We start from the raw sequence: 22,468 nt of genomic DNA on the forward strand, positions 1-22,468 counted from the left end.
GCTTAAAGGGAAAGGAAGGGGTAAAGTGGTGAGGCTGCAGCAGCGACTAAGCATATATGGTGGCTAACATACGCAAACAAGAGCGAGAAGAGAGCAAGCGGAACGGTTGTGAAACTAGCAATGATCAAGAAGTGATCCTGAACTCCTACTTACGTCAAACATAACCCAAAAACCGTGTTCACCTCCCGGACTCCGCCGAGAAGAGACCATCACGGCTACACACGCGGTTGATGCATTTTAATTTGGATCTGGTGTCAAGTTATCTACAACCGGACATTAACAAATTCCCATCTACCTATAACCGTAGGCACGGCTTTCGAAAGATTATACCCTGCAGGGGTGTCCCAACTTAGCCCATGACAAGCTCCCGCGATCAACGAAGGAATAGACCTTCTCCCAGGAAGACCCGATCAGACTCGGAATCCCGGTTTACAAGACATTTCGACAATGGTAAAACAAGACCAGCAAGACCGCCCGATGCGCCGACAATCCCGATAGGAGCTGCACATATCTCGTTCTCAGGGCAACACCGGATGAGCAACCCGTACAACTAAAACCAGACCTCAAGTTTCCCTGAGGGGGCGCTGCAAAGGGCTCTAGTTTGGACCAACACTTAGACAATCTCTGGCCCGGGGGGGCTGTAATAAAGATGACCTTTGGGTTAATTACTCCCAAGGGAAATATAGGTGGTGGTGAGGCAAATGGTAAAACCAAGGTTGGGCCTTGCTGGAGGAGTTTTATTCAAAGCGAACTGTCAAGAGGGTCCCATAAATCACCCGACCGCGTAAGGAACGCAAAATCCGGAAACATAACACCGGTATGACGGAAACTAGGGCGGCAAGAGTGGAACAAAACACCAGGCATAAGGCCGAGCCTTCCACCCTTTACCAAATATATAGATGCATTAATAATATAAGAGATATTGTGATATCCCAACCAAAATCCTGTCCACCATGGAGCAATCTTCAACTTCACCTGCAACTAGCAATGCTATAAGAGGGGCTGAGCAAAGCGGTAACATAGCCAAGCAATGGTTTGCTAGGAAGGGTGTCAAAGGTTAGAGGTTCATGGCAATTTGGGATGGCTTGATGAGCAAAAGATAGGTAACGCAGCATAGCGATAGAACAAATCAACTAGCATAGCAATGATAGTAGTGAGATACAGGGTAGCGGTCATCTTGCCTGAAATCCCGCTAGGAAGAAGAACGAGTCCATGAAGAAGACGAACGGGAGTAGTCGAACGAATCCTCACAATCGCAACATTACCGGAACTAAGAAGAAACACCAGAAAGAAATAAACAACATGGTAAATGCACGAGCATAATCATGGCATGATGCACAAACAAGTATGATGCATGACCGGTTTAATAAGGCATGGCATGGCAAAGTGCAACAAGTAGTACTACAAGTTAAGTCGAGATCAATATGCAATGAGTTGCATATTGATGAAACACCACATCTGAGTTATTTAGTTCGCTCTCGTTTAGGTACACAACCATGTTAAATGTTGTTAAATATGGCAAGGGGTGAAGCATATGAAAAACTACCTACTTAGACAAGTTTAAATGAGGCCGGAATAACAAACAACAAGTCTGGAAAATCCCCATATGCATATTTTAGATTCGGTACTGTTCTGCCCTAAACACCATTTTATTGTTGTTAAACAGGAAAATAAAGTGCACCATGTTAAACTAGGCATTTTTCCACCCCATTTACATATAAAGTTTATTTAAAACCGAGCTACGGTTATTTAGTTATGAATTAAATCGTTTTAACATGGCATATTAGCAAATTTAAACAAACAGCAAGTTAAACATTTTAAACATAGATGAAAGTTGCATATTATTAATCTACACAATTTTCTAAGCATTTTACATATATGAATTATTTACAAAAGATGCATGGTTTGCGAGATATTAAATGCATGAATATTGAGGGGTTTTCTACAAATTCGTTAATTCTACGGATAATGTTAAAATCGCTGGACAGGGAAAAAAATAGCAACGGGCCGAATCTAGTCAGCCCACAAGTGCACAGGAGGGGGATCTGGAGGGGGCTGCTCACCCTGGGCCTTGGGCCGGTTCGAAGGGGAGGCTGCAGGAGGGAGTTGGGCCGCGGCCGGGCCCACGTGGCCGACGCAGGCAACGGCGCAAGGAGCAACCGGCCTTGGCCTGAGGCCGAGGTGAGGCTTAACGGCGGCGGCGGGACGAGGGAAGCCGGCGGCGGGGCGAGGGATGGCCAGAGGAGGGGGATCTGGGCGAGGACGGCGAGATCCGGCGATTCCCGGCCGGAACTAACGCGAAACGGCAGCGGCAGGACGATCTCCATGGCGGCGGCGGCTACCTACGGGCGGAAGGGGTCAGCGGGGTGAGCACGAGAAGTGGAGGAGGAGAAGGTAGAGAGGAGGAGGCGGGGCTCTGGCCTGGCATTGGCGCTCGCCGGCGCGGCTGCCGGAGTTGCTGGCGGGATGCGCGAGGCGGCGGCGGTCGGGGTCCCCTGGAGGCGCGGGAGGGAGCTCCTCCCTGGAGCAGGCGGCACGGAGCGGGCACCTCGGGCCCGGATCGGCCCGGGGCGGCCCCCGGATGGGCTCGGGCGGATGGGGGCGCTGGAGGGAGGCGCAGGGGACGCGTGGAAGGCGGGGAGTGGGCGCGGGGGCGGCGCGGCTGACTTGGCGGCGGCGCTGGGTGGTGGCTGGCGGCGGCGGCAGTGCCAAGTGGCGGGCAGGAGGTGGCCGGGCACGGAAAATGAGGCGCCGGCGGCTGGGAGGTTAGGGGAGGAAGCTAGGGGTAGGTTTATCCCAAAAATGGCAAGGGGAGGGGGTTTATATAGCAGTTTTTGGCTAGGGTTTGGTCTAGGGGGGTTTTGGAGCCCTCCGATCTCGATCGGGCGGTTCCGGACGCGAGGGGGGTTAGGCAGGCCTAGGTGGGCTGTGTAGAGGGGGTTGAGCTGAGAGAAGAGGGGAGAAATGCAGCCCGGCAACTGTTTCAGAGACCGAAACGTCCGACGAATATACCGACTATATCGCGGTTATATATTTAACGGTTGGGCAGTCAAACGAACTCCGAATGCGATGAAACTTGGCAGGCGCTCTGTCTACACTATAATAAGACCGCACGACAAGTTGCATCCCATTCCCAGAACATTTTTATGCCACTTATAAAATAATATTTCGGAGGTGTCGCGGGCGCGTGCGAGTGTGTCTGGGCTCAGAACGGACAACGGAGAGAACCGGCGGAACACGAACGGATGCAAGTTTTATAAAAACGATGCCGATGCAATGCGCATGATGCTATGAGATGAGATGCCTGACATGAACAAAAAGCAAAACGAAAGACAGAAACCCAACCACGGAGGAAAAATAAATCACATAGCCGGAAATGGCAAGAGTCGGAGTTACGAATATGGAAAGTTGTATTCGGGGCGTTACAAACCTATGGCCCCCGGGTCTATCTTTTTATCATATAAGTTTCCAATCTATTTTATTTTGCATCTTTAATTTTCAATCTATATCATAAAAATACCAAAAATATTAATCTTATCTTATTATCTCTATCAGATCTCACTTTCGCAAGTTACCGTGAAGGGATTGACAAGCCTTTATCGCGTTGGTTGTGAGGTTATTGTTTGTTTGTGTAGGTGCGAGGGACTTGTGAGGAGCCTCCTACTGGATTGATACCTTGGTTCTTAAAACAGAGGGAAATACTTACGCTACTTTGCTGCATCATCATTTTCTCTTCAAGGGAAAACCAACGCAGTGCTCAAGAGGTAGCAATATCACTACAAGAAAAATGCTCATCTATGACAAAAATTAGTGACCGCAATTTAAGTAGTCATAGATCCATGACCAAAATTCACAAATTAGTCATGAAGGGTGTAGAAGGGCTCAACCCCTATAATCTCATGACAATTCGGAGCCAAAAGGTCGTTATTTGATTTCATAGAAAGGTCATAAAGATATGAATGGTGCATACTACCTTATTTCAGTCCATAATGACCAAAATATATCATCATAAAAACTTGATAATGGTGAGTAGATGACAACTCAGCAATTTTGTCTACGTGGCGGACATATACGTGATGAGTGGGCCTTCTTTGGGCCAAAACTGGAGGTGTCCCTTTTTATGAACAAAAGAAAAAAAATAGGGCCAAGTCCGTGACTTAGAAACGAAACCTAGAAAAAGAATCCCCAATCGTGTTCGGCGGCGGCGCGGCTGACAGCGGGCGGCGCCGCGGCCGACCATCACCTACGCCGGCCAGGCAGCGGGCGGCGCCGCGGCCGACCATCATCTGCACCAAGCGGGGAGAGTGCGGCGCCGTGGCCGTCCATCATCGGGTGGCGGGCAGCGCCCGGCAGCAGAGGGCGTCATCTGCGGAGTACAGACGGTGGCGGACGGCGTCATCTCCAGAGCGGGCTGCGTAGGGCGGCGTCATCTCCGTTTCTAAGTGCTGCAGTCGAACAAAGCTTCTGTTTTGAAGCTACAGGTAAGTGCTCTGAAGCTGTTGTTCTCACTCAGCACACAAGCTTACTCCTGAGTATTGTAGCTCTTTTCATTCTCTGATCATTTGTGTGGGGAAAAGTACTCCCGTGCATGATATTAAAATACTGTGGCATATTGTGGCGTACTTAAATCATCTCAACTCTACTGTGGCCTACTGTAACTCTACTATATGTTTACCTGCCATCTCAACTTTGCATCGATATTACATTATTAATGGTTCAAAATTTGAGAAAATTTTCCATCTTACACACATGCATGATATTACATTATCAATTGTTATGTGAAAAATCTACTCTTTCTATCATGGTCATATCTGCTGAATAAACCCAAGTGTGCACTAGCTAGTGTTTATTTCTTCAGTTTCGTCAGTTTCGTCAATTTCGTCAGTAGTTTGAGGTTGTTTTCTGAATAAACCCAAGTCTGCATAACTCACTCTCCTTTGCATTGCAGACTATGCAAGGAAGAATTGCGGCAGGAAGATAGTCATAATGTTGATGAAAGGCTTGAGAAAGGATTTGCCAGATGGTTTCAGAATCATGTGACTTCTTTGCATGTGGAGAAGAGAGAAGAGGTAAGTGATGATCTCTATGCTTTGGCATGTGGACCAGCTTCTGGAGTCTTATCGTATTCAGCTTGTGTTGTTGAGGTTGTCTGGTACCACACAACGGACCGTGAGAAGAATAATAAGGCGCAAAAAAGTGGAGTCATGGTTGAGGGAACCAATGATAGTGAAGTCAATGATGATGGAGAAGAGGAGATCATTGACTTCTATGGTCAACTGAAAGAAATCATCAAGTTGCAGTATAACTCTACCCATGGTGTCAATCGTTCAGTAGTCTTATTTCGTTGTGATTGGTTTGATCTGGATGCCAAAAAGACAGGACTTAAAGATGATGGACATTTCAAAAGCATCAATATTGGAAAATGCTGGTATAAAAATGATCCTTTTATTCTGGCAACACAGTCAACAAAGGTCTTTTATTTACAAGACACAAAGTATGGTGGAGATTGGAGAGTTGTGCAGAAATTTCAGCATAGACATTTGTGGAGTGTGACTTCCTGAACAAGTGCTCAACTAAGATGGACCTCTTTGTCGTTCTGGAGCGTGTTGGGATCAAGGAAGATGGGTGACCAAGGAAGATGCCATGAAAAAAAGATGCCATGAAGTGGTTCCAGGTCAAGTATGAGTGTGTCATCCCGAAGAAGTCCCATGGTAGCTAGTAACCTTTCGAGTCATTGAGTTGTTGTTAGAGTTTAAGTCAGTCACACTTCATTTGGAATTCTGGATCATGGAATCGTATGTTTATTGGTACAAAGCCGCACTACTAATTTTACCTAATCTGTTTATTGAAGCAGTTGGTTCTGACTTAGTGTTGTGTGGGTTCAGACGTTGTAATGTGTGGGTTCAGACATAGTGTTGCGTGGCCTTGGTTCAGTTGGGTTCAGAAACAACAGTCAAATAGAGAACCTTGGTTCAGTTGGGTTCAAGGATCCTTCTAGAAACGTATTTTTGAAATTCAAAACAGAACCTAAAAACGTTTTTTTTTGTTTTTTTCGAAAAAGTGACGAAATATTGGAAAACATGAACAAAATTAAATGATATTTCGATTCCTGAACAAAATTTTGAAAACCCGAACAATTTTTGAAAAGATGAACAAAAGAATTCAAAGTAATTGTAAACAAATTTTGATTCCTGAACAATTTAATTTTCGACTATGATTTTTTTTTTGAAAAGTGAATTTATTGTATCGTGAACAACATTCCAAAGAAATTGTGAACAAAGTTTGATTCCCGACATTTTTTAATATACGACGAACAATTTTTATGGACAGTGAATTTTTTTAATGCATGGTAAACATTTCCGCAACATTGCTGCGTACCTATTTTTTTAGCCCTTAAAAGACCCATTTCTTCTGGCTCACCCGGTTGGTCATCAGGTCCGTCATCATACAACAAAGTTGACCATACATAAATGTTGATTCCGCATCCACACACCGAGGTAGGCCATTGCTCGCATGTTAGTAGGGATGATGACCTAGCTATTGTAGGTCGAGGACGATCCGGAGCAACAAGTAGATGTGGAGGTGGAGGCTCGAGAGCGGGATCAAATACGGAGGAGATGCAAGTGCGGGAGGTGGAGGTGAAGGTGGGAGGGTCTGGGACATTTGGATGGCCCTCGAGAGGAGGAGGAAGAAGAATGGGAGAGGGGAGCAAGGTAATGAGGATGTTGTACCCCATTATTCTAACATACATCGTTTGATCTTACCACCATCACTGCCTCCTCCTATCTGTCCACATGTCTACTTTTTCTTGTGACCCGTTGCAGAATACTCTGTCATGCCTTCATGTTGGGAGGCAAATGGGCATGTAAGGATTTGTTTCTCCCGGTGCAATGCACGTGCATTTTACTAGTATATTTAAACTCCCAAGATCATAATAAATTCATATGAACTTGAAATTATATATAACCAGGACACATGCCCGTGTGCTGCAAAGCGAGAGTCTGTAAAAAGGAACATGTAGAAATTAGAAAATCAACATAAACCAAACTCTACACACTCAGGACAACATCTTCCACTCTGAATTGGCATCGCAGAATGGAGGGACGGCGGTGGCGGAGGGACAGGGGCGCGACGGCGGCGGAGGGATGAGGGTGTGGTGGCGGGGGAGGGATGGGGGTGCGGCGGCAGTTGAAACCCTTGGGCAATTGTTGCTTTATTATTAGGTAAAGATATATCATATTGTTCACAAATAACCGAATCTTGATAATAAATTCCTTTCCCCCTAAAAAATGAATCTTGATAATAAATTCATTTCCCCCTAAAAAAGATAATGAATGCCATTAATCCCATGACTCGTTCTCTTTCCCAACCACACGAGAGGCAAACGAGGAAGAGAAACCGTTGCCCCCTCTGACGATGACATGTACCTAGGGTAAGGTCTTATTCAACACTCCAAAGAAACAAAGCTCCCGAAGCACAAAGACGTAGGGTTGCCCTCTCCTACGTACCCCCTACCTCTATTGTAAGATCTGTTCCCGTGACACCCTCCATCCACCGGCGAAGCTGCTGGTCCCTACCTCCATTTGTCGCTCCGGCGGCGGCTACAGGTGGGGACCTCGGCGCCATGTTATTTCACCGTCAACTTGTTCGCTCCAGCCGACACAAATGCTCCATCACCATCGCAAACCCTAGATTTGAAGTAACCCCGATGAAAAAATGTGTGTGGAAACCAGCAAGCTCCGACAACCCCGTGTCAAGACACCGCGCCCGAGGAAGCAAGATCGGGCGCCCCTGCATGATGTTATATGAAGGTTTTCTTTTTTTTGATTTTTTAATTTGTTAGTCGGTTTCAAAATGCAGTCAAAAATGCCGGCATAACTGTTCATACCTAGGGATTAAATATTGTGAAACTCTTGATGAAATAGATATTTGTGTACCTAATTTTTTTTAAATAACAAGTAAACTATAAGGGAGTTGTAGTTCAAATTTTCATAAAAATGACTTAATTATTTTTTCCTCCCGCCACACATAAAAATAACAAGTAAACTATAAGGGATTTTTACCTCGCGCCACACCTAATTTTTTTTCCGCTGCTGCCAAAATTTTTCCCGCTCCACACATGAGGGTATTTTTGTCATCACAGAACACCACTACACGCCCGCACCGCACGATACGAGGGTAATTTCGTCAAAGTAATTTAGCCGCACCGCACCATACCGCCGCTCCCGTCCCCCAAATCCCCAAATCCCCTCGAACCCTAGCCGCCCCTCTGCCCTCCCCACGAACCCTAGCCGCCCCTCGAGCACGAGCCGCAGCCGATCCAGCCACCGGCAGGGCGGCGCGAGCAGCGCCCGGTCCTACCACCGGCAGGGCGGCGCGACCTTAACCTCTCCAGGTACAGGGCCTCCCTACCGGTGGGGTTCCTGTGCTTCCCCGCTCCGGCTCGCCCAACCCCGCAACACACACTCCACCACCACATCTCTCTCTCTCTCTCTCTCTCTCTCTCTCTGCACCACCACACTCCACTGTTTCTCACTATATTTCTTATGTCGTGGTGAAGGTTGCAGAGGTGGAAGGAAGCAGAGGACCGCTGCTCACGGAGGTGCCCAAGTACAAGCAGACCATCTTCTCCGTCCTCCCCTAGGTAACTTCCTCTTCATCCCACATCCAAGTAGGTGTTTCGTTTGAACTAAATTTGATTCAGTTTCCGGACAACTAGGTCTGTTTTTATCTGGCGTTGCGGGAGTCTAGATAGCTCTGCAATAGTAGACTCATGACGTGACCACGCAGCTCTAGTTCTGCTAGTCCCCATTGAAAATTCTGAATCTTCATCAGTTCTGCACTGGCTGTTAATTTAAATATTTAATCCTATTGCTACACTTAATTTCTGCAAATTTAATGAACTGGACAACTGAATGCAAATGTATTTTATTTGCACTTGCTCTCAACTGAATATTGTACGAAGACATGATACATAAGCAATCTTTATCAATAGCTAAAAATGTGTAGGCTACAGCTTGTGTGTGATAGTGTGACTGATGTCAATGACAAGTAGTGAAGTGCTTGTGTCTAGATACTATTATATCTGCAACTGTTTATCTACCTTTCAAAGCATCATCCCACTTTATATTTTTAATAACTTGTAACTGCTATGCTGCTCCCTAGGCCATTAACTCGTCCAGCAAGCAAGGCAAGTAAACCAGGCAACAACCAAGCTGACTAGCACAGTTCCAGTTCCCGTGAGATCTACTATGACAAAGATGACAAGGAGCAAGAAACTTGCAGGTATACGACTTGTTTGTTTAGTGTGCTGTTTGGGTTTCTATGGACGTGAATTGTGCTTTGTATAGTTTCGTGCCTAGCTAATGTTTGTAACCAATTAATCGAAATTTATGTCTTCTAGGATTGCTAATAGTTCGCTCCTGATATGTACTCTGTATAAAAAATAAAATAGTTCGCTCCTGATTTGTATTTGTATTCTAGGATTGCTAAGAAACTCGCAACTCAGTTGTTTGTGTTGTCTTGCTTCTCCTATGCATTTCAACCATTAAGTCTTACAATTATATTTTTTGTTCATGTAAAGAAGCGCCAACTACTGAATATGAGAAGATTAGGGCTAAAAATATGATGAGGAACAACCGAATATTCCAATCACTTGGCATCGCTGCATTAGGTATGATGGTTAGGAACTCAAATCAAATGCAGCAAGGTAGTGCCATCACCGGTGGGGACTCAGCTTCTGCCATAACACAACAAGGCTCAAGCTCTGAGTACAGTCCTGACGATGAGGTCATTGAGGAGGATGAAGTTGATGATATTGTAGTGGAGAAGGAAGATAAGGTGCTAATTCTACCTTTGTTTTTGAGGGATGAGGGCTATTTGTATGCTATATGTGCTTGAGTGCTTTTACTAATTTTTGAAAGACATTTTTTGCATGAGATCTAATAGTTGTCTCTTTTTTATTATAATGCTTTGAAGGTTTCTAAGAAGGCAAGGAAGTCAATCAATAAAAAGACTAAGAAGAGTTTTGATAAACCTTCTGAGATGGCTCCAGGAAAAACAAGGGTGATTGCTCCAGCCTCAGGAGGCTCAAAGAGGGTGCTACCTGGTTTGAACTCGGATGAACATGAATCTGCTCGAGTCACTAGGCAAAAAACAAAGTTGTCTCTAACCAACCATGAAGAAAGTCTTGTGCAAATGGATGTAGGAAGCCCAGCAAATGTGGATGAAGGAAGCCTCCATGTGCACGTGGATGTAAGAAGCTCAATGCACGAAGATGAAAGAAGCCTGATGCATGAGGGTGAAGTAAGCCTGATGCAGATGGGTGAAACAAGCCATGTCCCATCTACTCTGTGCACAAATCAGCCAATTGAAGTTCCTGAGTTCTCTGACCAACAGCTTGACCAACAACGGCAATTGGACGTTGAAGCCAAGTAATAATAACACATGATCAGTTATGAAATCATGAAATGCAAACTTGATTTATGTTAACTGTATGAATGTCTCAAGAAGAAGCATTTTGACAATGTACCGGCCAATCTAGTGAGTGTCAAATCTCCTGATAAGAATGTGACAGATGCGGAGTGGCAAAGGCTGGTCAAGATGTGGTCTATCGCAAGGCACAAGGTATTCATACTGTAGTTCTATGTGAAGGAGTTCATTGTGTCTATGTTTACCATTGTGCTTGTTTTATCTTGCCATGTTCATACGATAGCTATTTAGCTGGTATAATAATGATGATGTGCTTGTTTACCATTGTGTCTATTGTGCTTGTTTTATCTTGCCATCGTTGTGCTGCTTGGAGAGATGATGATAACATTGTTTTCATGCTATTATGGCTGCATACAATTTTGAACTGCAACTTGGATTGCAATCTGTAGGAGCCTTTATGGTTGCTCCATTAATTCTCATGTTTCTTTTTCCATGGTAGGAAACCTGTCAGTCGAACAAGGAGAACCGTTCCAAAGTTAAGTTCCATCAGAAAACTGGTTCTCGCCCCTACATTTCCCATGTGCATGCTTTGGTAAGGATCTCTCATGTTATCATTTGCTACTACAGTGATTTTTTCAGTTGTTTCTTATTGTTCCATTGTGTCGTGAACAATTTCAGAAAGAGGCTCGTAAGCATGAAGAGTTGACTGCGTTTGATCTATTCAAGGAGTGCCACAATGGCAAGAAGACTCGTTTCTCTGAGCCAGTTAAGAAGGCGATAGTAAGTTTCTAGTATTCTTTTTCGTGTTGATGAGGCTTGTTTACCTCATCCTTGTTACACTTGATTACATTATATGACTTCTGCTTGACGGATTTGATAGAGATGGTTTTTTCAAAGTAGTACCGTATATGATTCATGTTTTGTTATAGTTTGTTTGTACCAGTCCTCTATTTCATTGCATTGCATATTCATTTTGGTACTGGAAATGCGACAATATTCAGGCAATTTTAGTTCTTGTTGCAGTCCAGCAGGTATTGCTTGTCGTTGGACACTGTTAATTAAGAGAGAGCGTTGTATGCTCTTTGATTATTTGTCTAGTGATTGCCTGAAGCATCTATCTTCCCATCTTTCGGAGTGGAGAAACTCTGTCATTTCATATACGATCTGAATGAAATGTTTAGGACTTGTGGAAGTGGATTTCTCTGATACTATATACTGTACTAAAGAAACAACATATGCGCTCCTGAAACGTACTACATTCTTTGCTGCTCCATGTTCCCATTTAAGCTAAACAGAGATGCACATAGTTGCCTAATTTAAATTTCAACAATGGTTTGTTGTGTATGCTTACCTGTTTAATAAACCTGGTGCCATGCTTCTTTCATGTAGCTGATAGTAACTTGCAAAAGAAAGTGATTCCCAAGGATGATTAATTCTGCTTGCCTGCTTCAAAGTTTTCAAATAACTAGTTAATTAGTAGCATGGAGACTGGATTATTATTTAGTCAACATTCTTGAGTAGTTTGCTTATAAATTTTCCTAGTTATTCAGAACCAACTGCAATGACATGTGTGTGCATCTTTCTTTAAATGTCAGGCTGACATGGAAAAAGCTATGGAACAAGGGGTACCAGAAGGTGGAGAACCAAAGAATGTTGCTGCTGTTGTTGCTGACGTTCTCACTAAAGAATGTCCCTCCAGCACATTCCTTCAAAATGTTGGCCTTGAGTCGAGCTCCAAGAAGAAGTTCAACAAATCTGTAGCTGCTTTGGATGCTCATGTACAAGAACTAGAGTACAGGCTTGAGAAGGAGAGGCGAGTCGCTAAGCTGATGCGAGAGGAGCTTGTTGAGGTCAAGAAGAAATCAGAGGAGACCGAAGCTGCACGCGCCGTAGAGTACCAGTTGTTACTGCAGAGAGTTGAGGCCACCGATGCTAGATTTGCGCGTCTCATGGATCTATTCGAAGGTAAAATAGTTTAGTACGGCGTGGTTGATGTTGGCTTTGGGACTTTTGATGTTGAGTTGTTTTGACCTGGGGTTGATGAGTTTCTTTGACTGGACATGTGAACCACAATATGGACCAGAGATTGGCTGTGGTTTGATGAGGTTGTGTTTTGGTTGGTGCGTCTTAATCTTATGAACATGGTGTACTGATACTAAGCTACAGGCTATGTTATTTTGGTTGGTGCATCTTATGAACTTGTGGTGTAATGATACTGTTGGGCCTAAGTTAATGAAATCTTGGAGAATTGTATTGGTTGACTGCCAAACTGTGCAATGATTTTTTTGAGCTACTGTTGGTTATTGGCTGGACCGAAAATACTAAATTATATGAGTGGGCTGGCTCGTCTCAAGGCCCAATATAGATTTTTTTGATAGAAAAAGATTCATATATTTTTTGTTGGTTAGAGAGAAGGGCTGGCCCAATTAATGATAGATTGAATAAATGGACTGCACATTGCCTGAGCCCAAGAACTAACATTAAAAAGCCGTGGCCCAAAAATAAATGTAAAAATGGGCTAAATTATTGGGCTCAGCCCATTAAAACAACTGATTTGGACTGATCCTACGTGGCATCCACGTCATCATTTTTTCCACGTCAGTGCCACGTTTGTTCAGCCACATCAGATCCTACGTGGCCTAGGCTCATTAGTAATGACCATAATTTTGGTCAAAGATTTAACGACGAAAATTTTGGTCAAGGGCGGTCATGACTAAAATTCCAGAAAAGGTCACGTTTGTTCGTTCTTGACGGTCAACTGTTGACCATCCGAATTTGGTCAAAAAAGGTCAATAAATGAAAGCAATGACGAATTAACGACCAAAATGGGGAGTCATAATTGACCGTATTTCTTGTAGTGTATCCACATGCATATCAACTAGATACTGGTTGACTGTTCTCGTAGCTTTCTGATATGCAATTTTCCTATCCATATGCAGCAGTTGTATTTGTATATGACTTAATTAGGCTTCTAATGTGCAAGTTTTTTTGGATCCATTGTACCTTTGCATGACCAAATGCATGTGCAAGTTTTTTCGTCATCCTGAAATCTATCCAGTTTCTTGTTTTGTACTACTACCAATTTTTAGGAAAGAAAGTCATACCAAACTTAAATAGGTATATTTTCCTTATGCAGTTATGCCTCGTCTTCCCTTAAGTGCGAGGCGTGGAAGGAGAAATGCAATATTTTTTAATCTGACCACTTCCATTATGCTTGTATACTATTATGTGTGGTTCATGTTTGCATTAGCTTATAGGAGAAAATGTTGGCAAATAGAAAGGAGAATTTTAATTAGAGAGTTAAGGGGAGAGAACTTGTATCGACTAATTGGTGAGAGCGACGCCATGTGTATAAGTCAACTTCGTATGGATAGGAGAACATTTCATATATTATGTGAGATGGTGAGAGATGTTGGTGGACTAAAGGGTACAAGGAAAACATCATTAGAGGAGATAGCGGCATCATTCTTGTATGTATTATCACACAATCTCAAAAATAGGTTCTACACATGATGGTCGGGTTCTTAGGGATGCCATCTCACGGCCAAATGGGTTGCGTGTCCCCGAAGGCCAATATTATCTTGTCGATGCTGGATACACAAACGCAAAAGGATTTTTAGCTCCATATCAAGGTCAAAGATATCACTTGGGTGGTTGGACACCACAAAATCCACCTTGTAGCACAGAAGAATATCTCAACATGCGCCACACTAGAGCCCGAAATATAGTAGAAAGGTGCTTTGGAAGGCTAAATGGCCGGTGGGGGATTTTGAGGTCTCCTTCCTTTTTTCCCATGAAGACCCAATGTCGAATCATCATGGCATGCACACTCTTGCATAATCTTATATTACAAAAGATGTCTGTCGACCCACTTGATATCAACGAGCCAATAATACAAGAAACATTAGAAGACGTGGAGGGAGAATTGGACCAACCAGAATTCTCACATCTATCTCAACTTCGAATGAGTGGACAAATTTTTGGAATGAACTTGCTCAGGGCATGTATAATAGACATAGGGCTGCTAGGGCGCATTGAGGTATAAGTTGTTTCTATTTGTTCCCTTCTATATATATTTCCATCTTATTTACATTTGTTCCCTTTCAATTATATTTGCAAGCTACAATTGCATGTCGTTTGCATTTGTTCTCTTTCATATATATTTGCTATCTCATTTGTACCCATTATTGCTTGTGCAGATATGGACCGTCTGGATAGCTCGAGCACGTCTCGTGGAAGAGGCAAGAATAAAAGGAATTGGTCTTCTGATGAGGACGACGAGCTTATTAAAGCTTTGTATGAGTTATCTTTGGACCCGAGGTGGAAAGCTGATGGTGCCTTCAAGGGTGGATACCTGGGGATATTGGAAAAGCATCTTGTTGAAAAGTGTCCAGGCCGTGGTATCACTGCATCTCCGCACATTGAATCAAGAGTGAGGCACTTCAGGAAGAAATTTGGTGCCGTTGAAGTAATGCTATCCAAAAGTGGATTCACATGGGATGGAAGTCGAAAGATGATTCAGTGCGAGAAGGCACAATATGAAGCTCATTGTCAGGTAGATCACTTGAACCACTAAAACTGAATTCCTTAGTAATGCTTTGTGCTGAATTTCCTTGCTATTGTACCTTGGTTACCTGTTATTCTAGTGTTTTCTCTTCAGTATTTTCTGTATTTGGATCATCCCTTGCTGCCTTGTTAGTGCTACTATTCCTAAGATGTTCAAGGAGAAAGTAGTACCGTTTCTATCCCGTGTTATTGTCCTTGCTATTGAAAACCAACTTTCTTCTTTTGTAAAAAAAAACATGTAGATTCACAAGGAGGCTAAGGGATTGTATGGTGTAGCATTTCCATACTTTGAACAATTGGCTGCTATCTATGACAAAGACATTGCAACAGGAGAAAATGCGGAAGGCTTTGGAGAGACAGTGGGAAACTTGGAGAAGGAAATTGCTATGGAGGAAGAAGAAAATGAGGAAGAGGACATGATCTCAATAGGAACAGCTCGACGGTCCATTGACACTTGCTCTATTGATACAACTAGTTCGAACAGGCAGAAAAAGGAGCCAAGGCCAAAGAGGGCGACGGGACCAAGCGATCCATTTGCAGCCATGCTTCAAGATGTTAATAGCCAGCTGAACAGCATGACACAATGTGGGTGCAATGGCAACATCATTTACAGTAGCAATGGCACAATAAGAAGCAGAAGAAGACCCTCAACAGAAATCAAGAGAAAATGCAATTAGTGAATTGTCTAGGCTTGCATTTACTGGGAACGAGATCGTTGAAGCTGCAACAATATTCGCTAAAGCTCTAGAGCACATGAACATGATGCTTGTGCTTCCAGGCATTCTGAGGAGGGACTTCGTCCTGAAAATGATGTCCGGTATCCCTTTTTCTAAACTCTCTTTAATAATATGCACTATCTTGTGATGCAGTTTTTGTTTTTCCCGACTGTTGATTCGTGATCTAACTAGGTAGGTTGCTGAAATCAATGAAGTAACAAGGTGAAAATGTTCAAGAACTCATGTGTGACCACATTTTTCTAATATGTGATATCTAGACTGCCATATAAATATGTATGATAGTTGATAAATTATGCTCCTGTTACATAACTAATTTATAACACATTTTGTTATTCTTGATTGAACTTATTTGTAAACCTTGGGGGTTGATAGCATCCTGACATTTATCACCATGAGTGGCTCAAGTGAACTAAAATTTCGCTAGTACAGAGCGGCGTATATAAGCAAGAGTGGTTATTTGCAGTATATATAAGCCAAACTTGTAGTGACATAGTGATGTGGTGTTTTTGGTTGGTCATATATAAGTCAAACTTCTGCTGAAGTTTTTTTCCTTGTATCTAACTCCTGCTTATTGGCTCCTCATTGGTAGATGAAAGAAAAAAGCAAGGTTGATGGGAAAGAAGGTCCTTTTCCAATAATGGTGTGACATAACTGGTGTGTACAAAATCCACCTCATTTTACTATTGTTATATATTTGTCAAAAGTGTTGAAAAGCATGGAGTAGATCTCATCCTTTCCACCATATTTTAGTATATGTTCTTGCAGTATACACCATTGTAGTCTGTGTTAGCTAAGAGAGTGCTTTTCATTTCATTGGTCTTGCAGTATACATCATTTTCCTATTGTTATCTTTGTCAAAGTGTTGAAATGCATGGAGCAGATTCCCACCTTTTCCTTCGTCAAAGTGTTGATGAGAAAGAACAATCATGTTATAGTTGCTATTAATTTTATTATTATTGGTTGTTTCTTGTGTATTTCTTTATCCTCATTTTAACTCGTGCTTATTGGCAGATGAGAAAATAAGCAAGGTTCATTAGAAAATGGGATCAGTGTTGTGGCGTGGAAGATGAAGATCCATGGAAAAGCTTCTTTGCAAGATTGTGAACTTGGCCTTTCTATTTATCCTATAATATAAAAACAGTTTTAGGGACTAATTTTGTAGTTTATTTCAAAGTGTCGTCGAATTCCGAGTTCGTATCATTTTCATTTTAAAAATGTGTAATATCGTTAAAGTGGAGCCAAATTCTGGTTAAAAGATGCCTTTGTATTGGATGAATGCAAAAATATTTCTAAATTGTGTGCTTGTCTGATGCATGTGAAAGCCCATGTTGTGTTCTGTATTGTGAAAGGTGCCTGTTATTGTGTCAAACCAAACACTATTTAGGTACCTGTTTCCTTTACACTGTAGAACCAAACAAAATAGGGTTTGTCCAGTCTGGTGCTGTTACAGTCCGTAATCAGGTTCCATTTACGTTTACGTTATCACTGGACGAAACAAACACCTCCATAGAGCAACTCTAGCAGACCCCGCATCCCGCCGGCCCGCAAAACGCGTTTGCAGTTCGCGCAAAACAGCTTTTGCGGGTCGGCTTGGGCTGGCACAGATGCAGACCCCCAAACGGATCCGTAAAAAGTATATTCGCGAAATATACTTTTTTACGGGTCGGCTTTGCGGGGTCTGCTCTTTGCGCTGCTGCATCCCGCATATTATCAGCCCGCGAATATCAAATACAACATAATTCAACAATCGAAAACAAACTGAATTATTCCAATCAAACATAATACAATAATCATCCGCATTACAAATAATTATTCAAATAACCGTAGCAAACTTAAATAGTGCAATACAATATTTGTCATGAATACAAATACAAATGAATACAAAAATAAGTCACTGTCCAGCCCTTTGCCAATGGTGCTCAATGAGATCTTCCTGAAGTTGAAAGTGGGTGTCTGTATTTTCAATCTCCTTGTATGTCTGAAGAAAAGCTCTAATGCGGTTTGGGTCTCTTGTTGGTTTGACACGGCTACCCACATTGTCGTAAAAGAATTCTAAGTTCAACCCTCTCTCATCTTTAAGAATCATATTGTGCAGGATAACACAGCATGTCATTATGTTCTTCAAGGTTTTCTTATCCCAAAAATGAGCAGGACCACGGACAATGGCAAACCTAGATTGCAAAACACCGAATGCTCTTTCAATGTCTTTTCGGGCTACCTCTTGCACCCTTGCAAATTCACATTGTTTTTTTGTTTTGAGTTCTTTGATGCTCTTGACAAATGTGCACCAAGGAGGGTATATACCATCTGCAAGATAGTACCTTTTTGTGTATTCGTGCCCATTGATACTGTAGTTGCAAGCAGGAGCATCACCACTAGCAAGCCTAGCAAATAAATGAGACCGTTGCAACACATTTATATCATTGAGAGTGCCCGGCATACCAAAAAAGCAATGCCAAATCCATAAATCCTCGGATGCTACGGCCTGTAGCGCAATTGTTGCATCATGAGACTTGCCACAATACATTCCTTGCCAAGCCTTGGTACAATTTTTCCAATTCCAATGCATACAATCAATGCTACCTAGCATGCCAGGCCAACCTCTCCTCTCATTTGATGCCATCAATTTCTTTGTGTCATCTTCATTGGGTGCCCGAAGATACTCAGGACCGAAGACATGAATGATCACTTTCGAAAATCTACGCACAGACTCAATTGTGCTATCTTCACCAATGCGAAGATACTCATCGGCATAGTCAGCCGGAACGCCATATGCAATCACCCGCATAGCTGCGGAGATTTTTTGATATGCACTAAATCCCTTTAAGCGCGACATTTCTTCTTTGAGTAAAATACCGGCAATTTGACTCGCAAGCTTTAACAATTTTCACAGAGGGATCGGCGCATTCGGTACCTTCTCCGGAAGAGGTGCGGAGGATATGTAGGATTCTCCGCGAAATAGTCTTGCATCAACATCTTGTTCCCAAGATGGCGATTCCGACGAATGCACAAACGACCGACAGTCGATCCTCGTCTCCTCTTCCGGTGCTCGTCTTCATGCTCCTTCACGGCAAGCGCCATGACTAATGTTTGCTGCCGGAAGTTCGCAAGCATGCTCTCAACATCCGAGTCGTCCGAATCGGACGAATCGGATAGCAAGAACTTCTCGCACGGGGTCAACTCCATCTACACGCACACCGGCGCGTTAATCTACTACGCAGCTCGCAAAAATCACAAAAAAGGGACTAACCGGTGGCGGCTGATCCCAGGCGGCGACGAGGGGGTGCGCTCAACGGTGGTCGATCCCCGGCAGCGGCGGCGACGGGGGGCGGCTCTTCTCGCCGGATACGGAGGGGCGGTGTAGCGGCTCGGTGAGGGAGGGTGTGGGGCGGCCCCGGGGCGCGATTCCGCCCGCAGATATATGGCCGGAATCGGCGGCGGCGGGTGGGCGGAAGCAAAGGGCGGGCGGCGGCGGAAGGAGGAGGAAAGCGCGCGGGCTGAAATGTCCCTCCCGCCAACTGCTTCTCTCTGATGCAGGGCACCGCAGTCGCGAGGGGGAAACCCGCGTTTTTCCGGGTTGGGGCGGAGAATTTGCCGCGCCCTCCAAAATTTTTTGCGGGCCAGGGCGGGATGCGGGGTCTGGTCGGGCAGGCTTTTCAGCCCGTACCCGCATTTTGGCGGTTATTTTGCGGGTCGGGGGCGGATGCGGGGTCTGCTAGAGTTGCTCTTAATGGAGGTGCGTTTGACTCTCCCCGCTGCCCTGCTGCCTCAAGGCACTACGATTTTGGCTCTGGAATTCCGGCACCACCACAAAACAGAGACATACAAGACATGTATGTAGCCGATTCAGTCAATGAATTCTTGACCTACTTGCTTGAAGAGAATCCAATTCATGAATTCTTTTCATACAATAAGAGTGACTACTTGAAGATTATTGAGTGGTAAACATTGACAGAACTTCAGACCATCTTAGGTTAGGCATTGCATTCTGAATTTGTGAATTTCAGCTGAAAAGGGCAAACAACAATCAGCATCCCCGCCACTGAATAAGCTCTGTTTGACAAACAAGCAACTTGTCAGGACTTCATCTGAAATAATGATGCCTGGACATCCTTCCTGCCTTTTCGAAACGAATACTACTATACTCTAGCTGTTACAGTGTATCTGTGTACGCTATACAATGTTTTTTTTCCGCAAAGCTATGCTATACAATGTATTCACCCCTATACAACAGCCGTTTTAACTTGGCCAAAAAAAATAAAGAGAGACTAACCGTAGATACTGCCACTGGGATTCTTGAGGTGCCTGAAGGTGTGGATGGCACAATGAAACTGAATGGTCAAGTCTTAGCTTAGTCGCAACCCGACTGGACGATGATATGAGTTGTGACTGACAAATCAAAGAGGAGTGGCATGGAGTGAGTGAGCGCGTCATGCATGATCTCACGCAATGTAGGGAAGGCACCTTCCTTTTTACCTTCTTCTTTTTTGCGACAATTTTTACCTTCAACTTCAGTAAGCAGGCAGTATTAGTAACCGGACACGTGGTACCCAAGAAGAGAACACAGCTCCTATCTTCAACTTAAGTAAGCACCAGTACTACTTTATTATCGAAAAAAAGTAAGCACTAGTAACCCAACACGTTGGTACCCAAGATTATAATTATATACTGCCGTCTTCCCTCTTCTCTCCTTCATCTTCCTCTCCAAGTTTAGCTCCCCTTACATATAGACCTCCATCCTTCGGGATACCACGGCAAGGTTGTCACAGTGACCAAGAACATAGCTCCCTCGATGGTGCGGACGACGGTGCAGGAGCTGGCGGCGGCCGTCGAGGAGCCGCCACGGCAGTACGTGGTGCACGAGCGAGACCAAGACCACCTGCTGGCCGCTGACGAGATGCCGGACCCCATCCCTCTCATCGACCTTAGCCGGCTCACGGCCGCCGACGAGGCCCACAAGCTCCGAGAGGCCCTACAAACCTGGGGCCTCTTCCTGGTTAGTACCTTAGTTTGTAGCTAAAACTATTCAACTTTTGCTGATGTTTTTATGCAGGTCACCAACCATGGAATCGAGGAGTCTCTTATGGATGCCATGATGAGCGCGTCGAGGGACTTCTTCCGGCAACCGTCTGAAGAAAAGCACAAATGCAGTAACTTGGTAGACGACGGCAAGCACTTGGAGGTGGAAGGCTATGGAAATGACAAAGTGGTTAGCCCCCAGGATCAGGGCCTCAGCTGGAACGACCGGCTGCATTTGAGAGTGGAGCCAGAAGACGAGAGGAATTTTGCCAAGTGGCCCACTCACCCACAATCTTTCAGGTTAATCACCTACTCCCTTACCTTCATTCAGTGTCGTTTCACATTTCTAGTACTCCCTACGTTCCAACATGAAAGGTGTACTTTTGTGAGCTTCTCTTGATGATGTAGAGTAGTTTTGTAGTTACTTGCGGTGTAGTTTTGTGAAATTTATTGATTAATTGCTTTCTTTAAAAGATATTTAGATCTTTTCGAACAAAAAAATGGATATTCAGAGTGAATTCATAGGAACTGAATAAGGAAATCAAAATGTTCAATTGACTATAAACTAATAATTCTGGAGTGTTTCTGTGTACAGAGATGTGTTACTTAAGTACGCATCAAGAACCAAGAGAATAAGAGACCTTATATTGCGATCAATAGCCAAGATCTTGGACCTTGATGAGGATTACTTCGTCAACCAAATATCAAACAAGGCTCGTGGGTTTGCTAGGTTCAACTACTACCCCCCATGTCCGAGACCTGACCTAGTTTTGGGCATGAGGCCTCACTCTGATGTTGGTCTCCTTACCATCCTTTCTGTCGACCACGACGTCGGTGGCTTGCAAGTTCAGAGAGATGGGAAATGGTACAATGTTCCAGCCAAGCCTTATACGTTGGTGATTAACTTAGCTGACTGCATGGAGGTATGAAGCTAAGCACTTGCTCTCTTGAATAATTTACAATCATCAGTGTACATAATATCCTATTTCATGAATCCTAATGATTCGCTGACTTGTATGCAAATATTTGACGCATGCAGATAATGTGCAACGGAATCTTCATGAGCCCAGTTCATAGGGTGGTGACGAATGCCACGAAGGAGAGACTTTCACTGGGCGTGTTCTATGTTGTGGATGGCGAAACGGTGCTGGAGCCGGCACCTGGTTTGCTGGATGACAAGCGACCACCAAGATATGGAAAATTCAAGGCCATGGATTTCGGTTTTTCTTTCGACTGAACATTTCCGTTAAGGAAAGAGATTCACCGAGACCCTGAAAGTACCAGTTCAATGTATTAACTAGTTGGCTTGTAATAGTGATTACCTGCATATGGAGAATAATTAAAGAGGTGGTTTCTCTTCTGTGAGTGGGTTTTCTAACTATAATATAATGGCCTTTCTTAGCAGTGATCAGTCGAAGATTGAGTCATATACTACATTATATTTATATTGGGAAAGACAAAGCTTTTTCAAGACGCAGAAATTTTTATCACTCCTCCCTTCCCCCGCGCCGCTCCCTCCCCGGGCGACATGGGCGGCGACCCCCGCCCCCTCAGCCTCCGCCCCTCCCGCCTCCTTTCTCCGCCTCGCCGTCACCGGTGGCCTCCAGCAGGCAAAGCATGCGCGGAGCCGGCGGCGGCGGGGCGCTTTTCTGGCTGCTGCTCGCTCGCGGGAAGGGGATTCGGCGTGTGGGCGGCGGCTAGCCGGCGCTTGGCTC

At 44.1% G+C, this 22,468-nt stretch overlaps 3 protein-coding genes across 3 annotated transcripts; all 3 read left to right on the forward strand.

Moving 5' to 3' along the window:
* Positions 1-8,192: 8,192 nt before the first annotated feature.
* LOC123139485 (uncharacterized) lies at positions 8,193-12,692 on the forward strand. The gene is made up of 9 exons (XM_044559277.1): positions 8,193-8,395; positions 8,561-8,644; positions 9,166-9,285; positions 9,584-9,840; positions 9,979-10,428; positions 10,510-10,626; positions 10,931-11,023; positions 11,110-11,211; positions 12,027-12,692. The coding sequence occupies exons 3-9, from the start codon at positions 9,252-9,254 to the stop codon at positions 12,408-12,410; spliced, it is 1,437 nt and encodes a 478-aa protein (XP_044415212.1). The 5' UTR covers positions 8,193-8,395; positions 8,561-8,644; positions 9,166-9,251; the 3' UTR covers positions 12,411-12,692.
* Positions 12,693-14,632: 1,940 nt separating this feature from the next.
* Positions 14,633-15,674, forward strand: LOC123139486 (uncharacterized). Its single transcript, XM_044559278.1, has 2 exons — positions 14,633-14,986; positions 15,240-15,674. The coding sequence occupies exons 1-2, from the start codon at positions 14,633-14,635 to the stop codon at positions 15,672-15,674; spliced, it is 789 nt and encodes a 262-aa protein (XP_044415213.1).
* A 4,800-nt stretch (positions 15,675-20,474) lies between these two features.
* Positions 20,475-22,226, forward strand: LOC123134594 (2-oxoglutarate-dependent dioxygenase 11). Its single transcript, XM_044553814.1, has 4 exons — positions 20,475-20,730; positions 20,788-21,053; positions 21,349-21,676; positions 21,793-22,226. Exons 1-4 carry the CDS (start codon positions 20,527-20,529, stop codon positions 21,988-21,990), a joined length of 996 nt encoding a protein of 331 aa, XP_044409749.1. The 5' UTR covers positions 20,475-20,526; the 3' UTR covers positions 21,991-22,226.
* The last annotated feature ends 242 nt before the right edge of the window (positions 22,227-22,468 follow it).

Source organism: Triticum aestivum, chromosome 6B, assembly GCF_018294505.1.
Source record: "Triticum aestivum cultivar Chinese Spring chromosome 6B, IWGSC CS RefSeq v2.1, whole genome shotgun sequence".
NCBI lineage: Eukaryota > Viridiplantae > Streptophyta > Magnoliopsida > Poales > Poaceae > Triticum > Triticum aestivum.

Bases quoted from the DNA above. Each gene is read 5' to 3' on its own strand.
- LOC123139486 (XM_044559278.1), top strand. From the start codon at position 14,633: ATGGACCGTCTGGATAGCTCGAGCACGTCTCGTGGAAGAGGCAAGAAT. The intron at 14,987-15,239 runs GTAGATCACTTG...AAAAACATGTAG, and splicing joins AATATGAAGCTCATTGTCAG to ATTCACAAGGAGGCTAAGGG.
- LOC123134594 (XM_044553814.1), top strand. From the start codon at position 20,527: ATGGTGCGGACGACGGTGCAGGAGCTGGCGGCGGCCGTCGAGGAGCCG. The intron at 21,054-21,348 runs GTTAATCACCTA...TTCTGTGTACAG, and splicing joins ACTCACCCACAATCTTTCAG to AGATGTGTTACTTAAGTACG. The intron at 21,677-21,792 runs GTATGAAGCTAA...TGACGCATGCAG, and splicing joins ACTTAGCTGACTGCATGGAG to ATAATGTGCAACGGAATCTT.
- LOC123139485 (XM_044559277.1), top strand. From the start codon at position 9,252: ATGACAAAGATGACAAGGAGCAAGAAACTTGCAG. The intron at 9,286-9,583 runs GTATACGACTTG...GTTCATGTAAAG, and splicing joins AAGGAGCAAGAAACTTGCAG to AAGCGCCAACTACTGAATAT. The intron at 11,024-11,109 runs GTAAGGATCTCT...GAACAATTTCAG, and splicing joins TTTCCCATGTGCATGCTTTG to AAAGAGGCTCGTAAGCATGA.